The sequence below is a fragment of the Aotus nancymaae genome, unplaced genomic scaffold (assembly GCF_030222135.1).
Source record: "Aotus nancymaae isolate 86718 unplaced genomic scaffold, 86718_ANA_hifiasm-v0.15.2.pri h1tg000161l, whole genome shotgun sequence".
In the NCBI taxonomy this organism is placed as follows: Eukaryota; Metazoa; Chordata; class Mammalia; order Primates; family Aotidae; genus Aotus; species Aotus nancymaae.
The window spans coordinates 1,743,205-1,757,808 of NW_026988576.1; the positions used below are offsets into that span (position 1 = coordinate 1,743,205).

General features: G+C 40.1%; 1 protein-coding gene across 2 annotated transcripts in view; it reads left to right on the forward strand.

Annotated features, from left to right (window-relative positions):
* BIVM (basic, immunoglobulin-like variable motif containing) overlaps positions 1-9,007 on the forward strand; it is a 29,368-nt gene extending 20,361 nt beyond the window's left edge. The window contains exons 7-9 of one of the 2 annotated variants that reach the window (XM_012440937.3): positions 1,890-1,976; positions 6,364-6,460; positions 7,296-9,007. In XM_012440937.3, coding sequence (XP_012296360.1) covers positions 1,890-1,976; positions 6,364-6,460; positions 7,296-7,589 — 478 coding nt within the window. In that variant the 3' untranslated portion in view covers positions 7,590-9,007. The remainder of the gene's footprint in view (positions 1-1,889; positions 1,977-6,363; positions 6,461-7,295) is intronic. The other variant, XM_012440943.3, reaches the window with a different exon arrangement.
* The last annotated feature ends 5,597 nt before the right edge of the window (positions 9,008-14,604 follow it).

Below are 14,604 nucleotides of genomic sequence, written 5' to 3' on the forward strand. Positions count from 1 at the left end.
ATGTCTGAGTGCCTCATCCAGTGTCCCACATGAACAAAGTATTACAGAATCTAGTGTTAAGAAGATTGTCACAACTGAGTAAATTAAAAAGCATCTTCCTTTCTTAAAGTGAAGAATGTGGAATCTGGTTCTCCTTTGTCCTAATTGCAAGGAAGCCCAAGAGCCAATTTTTATTTCTAATGTCAGAAATTATATGACCTTCATGGTTATATCACTTTCTTTGCCTAATCCAGAGTTGCTGTTTTATTAACTATATAACTTGACTGGTAAACTTGGACCTATTTGGAAGAGATTATCCCTAAGAAAGAGAAAGTGACTGAATTTTAATGGTTTTTCTCCTGCTTAGCCGGTTTTCCTTATGATGGGTTGAAATAATACCAGGATGGTTCTAAGCAAAGGAGAAGTATCTAGTTAAGAATTGGTGGGTGGGGTGCAGTGGCCTAATTCCAGCATTTTGGGAGGCTCAGGCAGGCAGATCGCTTGCACGCAATTCAAGACCAGCTAGGCAACATAGTGAGACCCTGTCTCTATAAAAAATACAAAACTTATCCAGGTGTATTGGTGTGTACATGTCGTCCCAGCTACTTGGGTGGCTGAGGTGGGAGGATTGCTTGAGCTGAGATCACACCACTGCACTCCAGCCTGGGTGACAGAGCAAGACCCTTTCTTTAAAAAAAAAACAAAAAGAATTGGTGAAAACACAAGCCGTGAATACTTTGAGCAAAGGAATTGGCTTGGTCATGGGTTCTTTTTTTTTTTTTTTGAGACAAGGTCTTTCTCTGTTGCCCAGACTGGAGTGTAGTAGGAAGATCATAGCTCACTGCAGCCTCAACCTCCTGGGCTCAGTGATCTCCTACCTTAGCCTCCTGAGTAGCTGGGACTACAGGTACACACCACCCCACCTGGCTAATTTTTCTATTTTTTTTTTTAGAGATGGGTTTCAGCATGTTGCCCAGGCTGGTCTTGAACTCCTGGGCTCCAGTGATCTGACCGCCTCAGTCTCCCAAAGTGCTGGGATTACAGGTGTGAGCCACCACACCCAGTCTGGATGGGTTATCTGGGGCTGGAGGCCTTGTGGCCTTGGAGTCCCACTCAAAGGCCCCTCAGGGTTAGGGAAGAGGGATTCTGAGACAGGTTGGCATGACCTGGGAGAACCAGGAAGCTGGAAGTTGTGTTTTGTGAGTGAGGAGCAAGCGGGAACTCTCTTGCTCTCTCCAAATGCTGAAATGCTTTATTCATCTCTCTGGAGGTGGAATTTCTTATATGTGAGGTATATTGTGTATTTCTTTTATGATTTCATCCTGCAGCTTCACCTTATTTCAGACATTTATCAAATAGAAATCATGATTTTAAACCAACTTTGTACCTTTTAAAAGAGAGTTCCTCACTTCTGCCTGTACCTAAGAATCATGTGATTTTTTTAAAAAAAAAACTATGTAAATCCCTAGACTCTACTCCAGGCCTGTTTGAATTAGAATGCCTAGGGATGGGATTAGGACATCAGTGCGTTTAAAGACTCCATTGCATTAGGGTTTTATTTTTAGGATGCCTTTTGAGATGTCTTGAATTCATAGTGAAAGGAGAAGAGTAGTCGAAATATGCTGGTAGCATTCCAGGATTTTTTTTTCCTCCTATAATCTTAGAGGTGGTATATTAAAACATTTATAGCCCTAGATTTTGAATAGAGGATTAAGGCTGAAATTTAATTTGTGAGTTCTCTTTAATGGCCTGTTGAAATTTGCCCTTACCTAAGCTGTAATGTCTGTTCTTGCTGAATGAATGCTGTGTTTGAATACACTCTAGTACACCTTTTATTAATATAAAGTTGAAGCAATAGACTCAAGGGAGTGAGTCCTATGAAACTTATTGTGAATGTATTTTATATTTAGCAGGGGGCCTCTCTCACCACAGGAAGTTGAATATTGGATCTTAATTGGAGAATCAAGTAGAAAACACCCTGCCATTCACTGTAAAAAGTATGTTAATTTCCCTTTATTTTCTTTAATTGGGGTAACATTTAGATACAGTGAAATGCACAGCTCTTAGTTGTGTATAATTAGTTGGATAAACAAATGCACTTGTATAAGCAGCACCTAAATAGGATGTGGTGCACATTCATTGCCATGGAAAATACCCTCACTCTCTACTCCTATCAATCCCCATAGAAAGCCCCTCTTCTGATTTCTGTCACTACAGATTTACTTTGCCTATTCTTGAATTCCATGTAAACAGAATCATACAATATTATTTTTGTGTCAATATCTTAAGTAACATTTTTGAGATTCTTCCATTGTGTCATGTGTATCAGAAGTTTATTACTTTTTTATTGCTGAGTAGTATATGGTTGCATAAGCATGCTGCAATTTGTTTTCCATTTTCCTGTTAATGGGCATTTGGATTGCTTTGAGTTTTGGTCTCAACCTAATGAAGCTGTTAGGAACATTCATGGACAAGCCTTGAGAAAATTACATAACAATTTTATTAAAATATAATTAACATACCATAAAGTTCTCTGCATCCATCATGTGCAGTGGCTCATGCCTGTAATCCCAACACTTTGTGAGACTGAGGTGGGTGGATCACTTGAGCTCAGGAGTTCTAGACCAACCTGGGCAACATAATGAGACCATGTCTGTAAAACAAAAATCGAAAAATGAGGCAGGAGTATTGCTTGAGCCTAGGAGATTGAGGCTGCAATAAGCTACGATCGTGCCACTGCACTCCTGCCTAGGTGACAGAACAAGACCCTGTCTCAAAAAAAGGGAAAAAAATGTACAATTCCATAGATTTTAGTATAGTTACAGGGTTGTGCACCAATCACCACTATCTAATTGGAGAAAATTTTCATCACTCCAGAAAGAAACCCCATACTCATTAGCAGTCACTCTGGATTCCCTGAGCCCCTGACAACCACTGATCTACTTTCTGCCTCTAGGGATTCGCCTGTTCTTTTTTGTTTGTTTCGTTCTTTTGAGACAGAGTCTCTTTCTGTTGCCCAGGCTGGAGTGCAGTGGCGTGATGTCAGCTCACTGAACCTTTGCTTCCCAGGTTCAAGCGATTCTCCTGCCTCAGCCTCCTGAGTAGCTGGGATTACAGGCACACACCACCATGCCCAGCTAATTTTGTATTTTTTGTAAAGACGGGGTTTCACCATGTTGGCCAGGCTGATCTCACACTACTGACCTCAATGATCTGCCTTCCTCAGCCTCCCAAAGTGCTGGGATTACAGGCATGTGCCTATTCTTGACATTTCGTATAAATGGTGTCATACAGTATGTAGCATTTTGTACCTGTCTTCTTTCACTTAATACAGTGTTTTCAATGTCATCCATGTTTTAGCATGGATTAGAACTTCATTCCTTTATATGGCCAAATCATTTCCTTGGTATGGATGTGTCACCTTTTGTTGTACAAGTCTTTTAGAAGACATATGTTTTGTTCTGGGAGATACCTAGGACTAGAATTGCCAATTTATAGTATAGATGTATAGTTAAGAAACTGTGGGAAAGTTCTCCAAAGTGCTTGTAAAATTGAACAGAAGTTCTGATTCTAATTAATTAATTTAAATTAAATATATTTTATCAGTTTTGTTCTTTTATGTGTTTGGTGCCTCTTTAAGAAATTTTTGCCTACCCCATGACCTCAAAGATGGTTTCCTGTTTTTTTTCTAGAAGTTTTATAGATTTTATGTTTAGATTTTTGATCCATTTCTATTATTATTTTGGGACAGGGTCTCTCTCTATCACCCAGGCTAGAGTACAGTGGTATGATCATGGCTCACTAAAGACTCGACTTCCTGGGCTCAAGTGATCCTCCCACCTCAGCCTCCTGAGTAGCTGAGAACACAGATGTGTTCCACCACACCCTACTAATTTTAGAAGTTTTTGTAGAGATGGGAGTCTTGCTGTGTTGCCCAGGCTGGTCTCAAACTCCTGGGCTCAAATGAGCCTATCTCCTTGGCCTCCCAAAGGGCAGGGATTACAGATGTTCACCATGCCTGCCTTAACTGCTTTTTGTGTGTGGTATGTGGTAGAGCTCAACTTTGATTTTGCCCCCCATGTTTATCTAGTTATTCCAGCACCATTTGTTTACAAAGATTTTCCTTTCATTATTTCTTTGGTGCCTCTGCTGAAAACTAACTGCCCATATATGTATGGGCTGTTTCTGGACTCTGTCCCACTAATCTGTTTGTCTGTCCTTTACCGATGCCACACACTCAATGGTTATAGTTTATACTAAATCCTGAAATTAGATAGCATGAATCCTCTGAATTTTTCTTAGATTGTTTTGGCTCTTCTAGGACCTTGGCATTTCCATAAATATTTTAGAATTTGTCTTTTGGCTAAAAAGCTTGTTGAGATTTTGATTAGGATAGAATCTATAGAATTCATAATTTAGGTTGGGTGCGGTTGGCTCATGCCTGTAATCCTAGCACTTAGGTGGGAGGATCAGTTCAGCCCAGGATTTTGACACCAGCCTTGGCAACATGGCAAAACCCTGTCTCTACTAAAACTACAAAAATTAGCCAGGCATGGTGGCATGTACCTGTAGTCTCAGCTACTTGGGAGGCTGAGGTGAGGGGAATCAATTGAGCCTGGGAGGTCAAGGTTGCAGTGAGCTGAGATTGCACTACTGCACTCCTCCCTGAGTGACAAGATGAGACCCTGTCTTGTAAATAAATAAATAATTAATTCACAGTTTAGTTTTGGGAGAATTGACATCATAACAACATGAACTATATCTTTACTTAATTAGAGCTTTAATTTCTCTCATCATTTAAAAAAATTTTTCAGCATGGAGTTTTATGTCTTTTGTTAAACACCGTTTTTCAGTGTGTTCTTTTACACTGCTGGTGGGAATGTAAATTAGCACAATCACTATGGCAAACAGTGTGGAGATTCCTTAAACAACTAAAAGTAGACCTACCATTTGATCCAGCAATCCCACTACTGAGTATCTGCCCAAAGGAAAAGAAGTCATATGAAAAAGACACAGGCAGACACATGATTATAGTGGCACAGTTTGCAATTGCAAAGATGTGGAATCAACCTAAGTGCCCATCAGCTAATGAGTGGCTAAATAAAATGTGATATTTATATACCAGGGAGTACTACTCAGCCATAAAAAGGAATGAACTGATGTCTTTTGCAACAACTTGGATTGTGCTGGAGGCCATTATTCTGAGTGAAGTAACTCAGGAATGGAAAACCAAATATCATATATTCTCACTTTAGGTGGGAGCTAAGCTATGAGGAGGCAAAGGCATAAGAATGATATAATAGACTTTGGGGACTCTGGAGGGAAGTCTGGGATGGGGTGTGGGATAAAATACTGCATACTGGGTACAGTGTACGCTGCTTGGGTGATGGGTGCACTAAAATCTCAGAAGTCACCACCAAAGAACTTATTCATGTATCCAAAACCCATCTGTAACCCAAAAACAATTGAAATAAAACTTAAAAAAGACATTACAATAACATTTTTTCCTCCATGCATTATACTTTTTGATACTATTATAAATAAATTTTTTTTAAAAAATTTCATTTCCTCATTATTTGCTGGTTGAATACAAAAATACAATTGATGTTCCTGTATAGACCTTGAATCTTACATCTTTACCAAATCCTATTAGTTCTAGTAGTTGTTTTGTAATTCCCTTGAATTTTCTGCACAATTGTGTTGTCTGCTAAAGAAGACACATTAACTTTACATTCTTTTTTTTTTTTTTTTCCAAGATGGAGTTTTGCTCTCGTTACCCAGGCTGGAGTGCAATGGTGCGATCTCCGCTCACCGCAACCTCCGCCTCCTGGGTTCAGGCAATTCTCCTGCCTCAGCCTCCTGAGTAGCTGGGGTTACAGGCACGCGCCACCATGCCCAGCTAATTTTTTGTATTTTTAGTAGAGACAGGGTTTCACCATGTTGACCAGGATGGTCTCGATCTCTTGACCTTGTGATCCACCCGCCTCGGCCTCCCAAAGTGTGGGGATTACAGGCGTGAGCCACCGTGCCTGGCCCAACTTTACATTCTTTTAAAAGTGAACTTGACTGTGATTGAAAAGTAGATATAGATATAGCATGTTGTTGCTTTAGCCTACAGGATGCCATCTAACATGTTGGTATTTATTTATTCTATTGGAAGAGTAACCAATTGTATACTGAGAACCTTGGCAATGGTTGAATAAACAGAATTGTCATAAAACAAGAAGTTATTACAGTTTAGTAGATGAAATGATGCTGAGATAAGAGAATTACTGCCAGTTATTGCTGTTATAATATTGCAGCAATTTGCTCGTGAAAAATTCCATTTCAATGATACTTTGGACCTAACGAAAATTGTGTTTTATCCTTTCTTCTTAACTATAGATGGGCAGATATTGTTATTGATCTAAACACTCAAAATCCAGAATACCTGGATATCCGGCACTTAGAGAGGGGATTACAGTATCGAAAAACAAAGAAGGTAAGAACACCATTGTGTTTGAAGGCATTTCCCAGCAGACCAAAATGCAGTGTTTTACTTAGCACTCTCCAGGTTGTAAGTAACAGAAACCTATATTTGATGGAGAAGTGAAAATTATTTTAAGGACACAGGGCTGTCTTTAAAACCCAAGGGCCAGGAGTATAACCTGTCGCCATAAAAGAATGGTAACAGGTATTGGAATGATGGCAGGGGCCAAGTATCTGGTAGTCGGTTTCTCTCTTTTGGGGGCTATGTGTTGTTCTTAGCTCTCCTTTTGTTTGATTACTTTCTTCTTAAGATCGTTATCTTTCAATTTATGTCTCTTTTTTAGATGAACAGTCTGGACTGAGACTGATCTGTCTTGGGTTCAGTTCCATAGTGTTGGCCCAGCTTGGGCCAGGTTAACTGTGGCCTTGTGGCAGAGTCATGTGTACAAACAAGGCTTTTGGGGAGGCTCTCAGGAAATGATACATCTTGATACAATCTTACTCATATAACCTTATGAAGAATAGGAGAGAGAGGAAGAGGAATGATCTTGGTGTTTGAATTAGGCAGATAGGGAAGTTTTCTAGTATGTGTTGGGAGTGAGTAGTAGAGAGGCATGTGGAGGAATGTGTTTTGGCTCCTGTGGGCATCATATATTTCATATTATTATATTTTGTAAAGGCAGCTGTCAGAAAAGGTGCAGGATAATGTGCTCTGATGATGCCTGGAAGGAAAGTACCATTTTGAGGCAGGGGAAGTAAAAAAAGAAACAAGAGAGTTCATAGGGACCTATAAATTTGTACAATTAATTTCCCTTTATTTTCTTGACCCAACTTTTTTTTCTTCTCAGGTTGGGGGAAATTTGCATTGCATCATAGCATTCCAGAGACTTAATTGGCAAAGATTTGGCCTTTGGAACTTTCCATTTGGAACCATTAGACAAGAATCACAACCTGCAACACATGCCCAGGGAATTGCCAAATCTGAGAGTGAAGACAATATTTCCAAGAAGCAGCATGGGCGTCTGGGCCGGTCTTTCAGTGCTAGTTTCCATCAGGACTCAGCCTGGAAAAAGATGTCTAGTATCCATGAGAGAAGGAACAGTGGTTACCAGGGCTACAGTGATTACGATGGGAATGATTGACTGTGCTTGGTCCTGAACAACTGGCATTATATATGAATATATATAATGAGTTATATCCAGGACTGTATGAAGACAGTAGAAGATTTTAGTAAGTCTACATTAAATAGGAGCAGATCTTGTGATATAAAAAATAACCTTATAGTTCTCCAGACACTAAGCTTGTATATGGTTATGATGGGTAATTTCAGATATATAAGCAGATAAGCACAGATTATTGTCCTTTTAAAGTTAAAAGCATATAAATAATCTGAACAGAAAATTTCACAAAATAAAACTGCTGTCTAAATAAGTCAAACACAAATTCACTTAATAGCATCAGGATTTGAAATACTTAAGCATGAAGTGATTTTTTTATGACTTGATCCCTAGACATTTGTTACAGACAGTTTTATTCCTAAGATCGCGATGTAAAGTATCATCTGCCCTTAAAAAGAATTGGGGCTATCAATTTCTAGTTTTCACTCATTTAAAGTGCATTTAAAATTATTTCATGAGTCTAGTAGTTCTTTGATTTATAGCAGGATCTTGCTTGCCTCATTTGTTTCCTGGTTACATTCCCAGGAGTCTAAGAGGTAAAAGAGAAAAGACTCAAGAAACTGATCCTTCCATTAGTGCAAATGGGTGACAGTGCATTGAATCAGATATATTTGACTTTCTTGACGTGATTTGTTATAATCAAATATTGACAAGAACCTTAAGTCTCGAAAGACTTTTGTAAGTCTAGATGACATTTGCCTTAGGGATAAAGTAAAAGAACAATTGGCACCTTGAGTTTCTATACCCAAGGTTATCTGTGAAATGGGAGCTCCTGATATTTGATTGCTCTCTAAATATGGAGACATATGTTGCTAACAGTACTGAAGGTATATAGGGAATGCCCAGTCACTCAGAGGACAACTATCCATATTCCAAACTCCAAGCTGTTTCCTTTTTTAAATCATATAGACAATTAGCTGTTTGAAGTGGGTATTAAATATTTCAGAAGTGTGAATTTCATATATTTGAGCTCCTCTAGCTGCTGCCAGTTTTTCTTCTGCTGCCAACCTGTGACTCACAAACGACTAGGATCTCTTGTTCTTTAATTTTAGGGTCTTGTTCCAGGACTCAAATCAGTAACTTGGTGATTACAAGGTGCTGAATATGTTGGTAACCATATCGCAATACACCTCAAGGAAAAGGTTCAGATTTTTATTTTTTAAATATTTCATTTTTTTCTTGAATTTTATATCCATTTGTTCACTCATACATGCCTAGCCTACAGAACGGGATATATATTATGAATGGTCATTTTTTCTGAAGAGAATATTTTGCTTGAAATGCAAAGGACTGAAAGAGATTTGTAGGTTGTTGATTTTGTTATTTCATACTGGAACTTTTAAAAAGTTTTCATCAAATAAAGTTTTGTTTTCTACTTTTAATTATATGAATCTTTTTAAGCCTTCGTTTTAGGTAGAAAGTACCCTATGTATTTGAGGTACATGATAATTTGTCAATTCTGCTCAATTGGTACATTGTAAGAAACCATCTTTGAGTCTTATAATTAATGAAACAATATGCATTATGATGACTATAATTTTAGATTTCTAATTTAATATAGAAAATTTGATTCTTACATTAGCTTGAACCAAATGAAGCTGTCATTTTTGTAGGTCAAACATGGTTGAATATCAGCAATTTCATATAGTTCAACTGAATATTTCAGCGAAGAGGTAGACAGGAAGAACCAAGAGGAAAGGAGAAAAAATGCAAAATAAGAAGTTAAAGGATAGGGTGACACCTAGAAAAAGATGAGTTATTCAGACTATTGACTATAATCAATTTTTATAAATGTCTTGATCTATTCCAAGTTTGGCCCTCCAGTGATTAAGAGCACACTGAGGTTTGAGTTTAGTGAGATTATTTTTCCCGCAGAAGCTGTAAGCAAGAGTTACTGCATATTTCTCTTAGGAGATTAGTAAAATTCCCATCATATTTGATTTCTTGGTCCATTTTTAGGAATCTCCGTAGATGCAGTGAAAGTTCAAATACTGGCTCTGCACTTACAAGCTATTATCACCTTGGGCAAGTTAAGGTTAATTTTTTTTTTTCTGTGCCTATTTCCTCATTAGTAAAATAGGCATAATAGTACCTACTTAATAAATGATTTTGAAGAATAAGTAAGCTAATACATGCAGTGTTTAGAACAGCGCTATGTAGACAGGAAGTGCTATTTAAGAGCTCGCTATTATTCCAAAAGATGTGGATTTTACTATTCAGAGTCTTTAGAGAGAGCCCTTTAGACAGCATCTTAAGGAGCTAACTCCTTAGTTGCTGTTTCTTCAAAAGAATATTTCATATTCAAGAATTTTGGTTGTTTTTTTTTGAAATGGAATCTTACTTTGTTGCCCAGGCTGGAGTGCAGTGGTGCTCTCTGCAAACTGCCCCTCCTGGGTTCAAGTGGTTCTCCTACTTCAGCCTCCTGAGTAGCTGGGATTATAGGTATGTACCACCATCCCTAGCTAATTTTTGTATTTTTAGTAGAAACTGGGTTTCACCATGTTGGCCAGGCTGGTCTCGAACTCCTGGCCTCAAGTGATCTGCCCTCCCCTGTCTCCCAAAGACCTGGGATTACAGGTGTGAGCCACTGTGCCCAGCCTTTGCTTTGGTTTTAAAAGTACTTACAATACTCAAATGCCTATGTTGGCTATTTGTTTTTACCCAGCTCACGGGCAGAAAAAAAATAAAAATTCACTTAGATAAAATTCTGCAGCAGTTCCTTTCCCTACTGCTATTACTGTTAAGGAACCATGTGCCATCATTAGGCCAAGTTGGTGCAGCAGCTACAAAACTTCCTAACTTGTCTTCTCCCAGACTGGAGGGGCTTAGGCAGCTTCTCTAGGATCCATCACGTTCTGCATCTCAACTTTACCCGTAACACTCCCACCCGCTCCTGTGCTAGTCATTCACTCAACAAACTAAGTTGAAAACCATTACCAGGTCAATTCTTAAATAGCTCAACAACAACAGCAAGATGTTGGTGGCATTCCCACTTTACTGGTAGAAACTGAGTGTTTCATTGGTGAAGAAACTTGCCTAGGATCACAGTATCTTAGTTTCTCAGGGCTACCATAACAAAACATCACAGATACGGTGGCTTAAACAACAGAAATTTATTTTCTCACACTTCTGGCAACTAAGTCTAGGAGCAAGCAGGTTTGGTTTCTTCTGAGACCTGTCTCCTTCAACTACAGAGGGCCACCTTCTCACTGTCCTCACATGGCCTTGCCTCTATGCCTGTCATCCCTGGAGTCTCAGTGTGGACCAATTTCCTCTTCATACAGATACACCAGTCAGATTGGATTTAGGGCCTATCCTAATGGACTCGTTTCAACTTAATTATTTTTAAACGCTGTGTCTTCAGATAGTCACATTCTGAGGTACTCAGACTTCAACAGATGAATTTTGGAGGACACAATTCAGACCATAACACAAGGCAATGTATGTCTCAGATGAGATCTGAATGAATTATTAGCCTAACCACCAAGCAGATTCTTTTAGCAGACTGCAAGTTGCACTGGAGAGCTTTAGACTAGAGGCTTAAGAGGTCATTTAGGCAATATTTACACAACTGCTAAGTACTAGGAGTGGGGGATGTAACAGTCAACAAAATAGTTCTTCGTTTCACTAAGTTTACAGTCTATCATGGGGAAGAGACAAATACTGAACAGGCAATTATATTACTCTCAGTAAAATAACAACTGGGAACAATTGCTGAGGATTACTTTACATATGGAAGAAATACAAAAAACACTTTGCCAGGATTATTCCTGTAGAAAATTAGTTGTGACTAGGTCAACCAAATATGGCCACTGTGAATCATCTTCTTGGGCATAGAAATGTTTTTGCTAAAAATGGATTTCTGGGGTGGCTGGCAAGATGGCCGAATAGGAACAGCTCTGGTCTGCAGCTCCCAGTGAGACTGATGCAGAAGGGAGATGATTTCTGCATTTCCAGCTGAAGTACCTGGCTCATCTCATTGGGACTGATCAGTCAGTGGGTGCAGCCCATGGAGGGCAAGCTGAAGCAGGGTGGCATGGCACCTCACCCAGGAAATTTGAGGGGTTGGGGAACTCTCTCCCCTAGCCAAGGGAAGCCGTTGAGGGACTGTGCCATGAGGAACAGTGCGCTCTGGCCCGGATACTATGCTTTCCCCATGGTCTTCACAACCTGCAGATCAGGAGATTCCCTCTGGTGCCTATCCTACCAGGGCCCTGGGTTTCACACAAAACTGGGCAGCCATTTGGGCAGACACTGAGCTAGCTGCAGGAGTTTTTTTTCATACCCCAGTGGCACCTGGAATGCCAGCAAGACACAACCATTCACTCCCCTGGAAAGGGGGCTGAAGCCAGGGAGCCAAGTGGTCTAGCTCAATGGATCCCACCCCCACAGAGGCCAGCAAGCTAAGATCCACTGGCTTGAAATTCTCACTGCCAGTACAGCAGGCTGAAGTTGACCTGGGATGCTCAAAGTTAGTCGGGGGAAGGGGTCTGCCATTACTGAGGCTTGAGTAGGTGGTTTCCCCCTTAGTGTGTAAACAAAGCTGCTGGGAAGTTCAAACTGGGTAGAGCCCACCAAAGCTCAGCAAAGCTGCTACAGCCAGACTGCCTCTCTAGATTCCTCCTCTCTGGGCAGGGCATCTCTGAAAGAATGACAGCAACCCCAGTCAGGGGCTTATACATAAAACTCCCATTTTCCTGGGATAAGCACCTAGGGAAAGGGGTGGCTGTGGGCACAGCTTCAGCAGACTTAAACGTTTCTGCCTGCGGCTCTGAAGAGAGCAGTGGATCCCAGCACAGCGCTCAAGCTCTGCTAAGAGACAGGCTGCTCCTCAAGTGAGTCCCTGACACCTATGCCTCCTGACTGGGAGACACCTAGCAAAGAAAGACACCTCATACAGGAGAGCTCCGGTTGGCATCTGGTGGGTGCCCCTCTGGGACAGAGCTTCCAGAGGAAGGAGCAGGCAGCAATCTTTGCTGTTCTGCAGCCCCTGCTGGTGATGCCCAGGCAAAGAGGATCTGGAGTGGACCTCCAGCAAACTCCAGCAGTCCTGCAGCAGAGGGCCCTGTCAGACAAAACTAACAAAACCAGAAAGGAATAGTGTCAACATCAACACAAAGGACGTCCACACAGAAACCTCATCTGAAGGTTACCAACATCAAAGTCCAAAGGTAGATAAATCCACAAAGATGAGGAAAAACCAGTGCTGAAAATTCCAAAAACCAGAACACCTCTTCTCCTCCAAAGGATAACAACTCCTTGACAGCAAGGGAACAAAACTGGATGGAGAATGAGTTTTATGCACTGACAGAAGTAGGCTTCAGAAGGTGGGTAATAAACTGGTCTGAGCTAAAGAAGCATATTCTAACCAAATGCAAGGAAGCTAAGAACCTTGAAAACAGGTTAGAGGAATTGCTAACTAGAATAACCAGTTTAGAGAATAACATAAAACACAGCACAAGAACTTCATAAAGCATACACAAGTATCAATAGCTGACTTGGTCAAGCAGAAGAAAAGATGTCAGAGATTGAAGATCAACTTAATAAAATAAAGCACAAAGACATGAAAAAAGCCTCCAAGAAATTATGGGACTATGTAAAAACACCAAACCTACATTTGATTGGCGTACCTGAAAATGATGGGGAGAATGGAACCAACTTGGAAAACACTCTTCAGGATATTATCCAGGAGAACTTCCCCAACCCAACAAGACAGGCCAACATTCAAATTCAGGAAATACAGAGAACACTACAAAGATATCCTGGAGAAGAGCAACTCCAAGACACATAATCATCAGATTCACCAAGGTTGAAATGAAGGAAAAAATGTTAAGGGTAGCCAGAGAGAAAAGGTCTGGTTACCCACAAAGGGAAGCCCATCAGACTAACAGCAGATCTCTCTGCAGAAACTCTACAAGCCAGAAGAGAGTGGGGGCCAATATTCAACATTCTTATAGAAAAGAATTTTTATCCCAGAATTTCATATCCAGCCAAACTAAGCATCATAAGTGAAGGAGAAATAAAATCCTTTATACAAAAGCAAACGCTGGGAGATTTTGTCACCACCAGGCCTGCCTTACAAGAGCTCCTGAAGGAAGCACTAAATATGAAAAGGAAAAACCAGTACCAGACACTGCAAAAATATACCAAATTGTAAAGACCGTTGATACTATGAAGAAACTCCATCAACTAACAAGCAAAATAACTAGCTAGCATCATAATGACAGGATTAAATTCACACATGACAATATTAACCTTAAATGTAAATGGGCTAAATGCCCCAATTAAAAGATACAGACTGGCAATTGGATAAAGAGTCAAGACACATCAGTGTGCTGTATTGAGGAGACCCATCTCATGTGCAGTGACACATAGGCTCAAAATAAAGGGATGGAAGAATATTTACCAAGCAAATGGAGAAGAAGAAGAAAAAAAAGCAGGGGTTGCAATCCTAGTCTCTGATAAAACAGACATTAAACCAATAAAGATAAAAAGAGACAAGGGCATTACATAATGGTAAAGGGATCAATGCAATAAGAAGAGCTAACTATCCTAAATATATATGCACCCAATACAGGAGCACCCAGATTCATAAAGCAAGTTCGTAGGGACCTACTAAGAGACTCGGACTCCCACACAATAATAGTGGGAGACTTTAACATCCCACTGTCAATATTAGCCAGATCAATGAGACAGAAAATTAACAAGGATATTCAGGACTTGAAGTAGCTCTGGACCAAGTGGCCTAATAGACATCTGCAGAACTCTCCACCCCAAATCAACAGAATATACATTCTTCCCAGCACCACATCACACTTATTCCAAACTTGACCACATAATTGAAAGAAAAGCACTCCTCAGCAAATGCAAAAGAATAGAAATCATAACAGTCTCTCAGACCACAGTGCAATCAAATTAGAACTCAGGATTAAGAAACTCACTTCAAACTGCACAACTACATGGAAACTGAACAACCTGC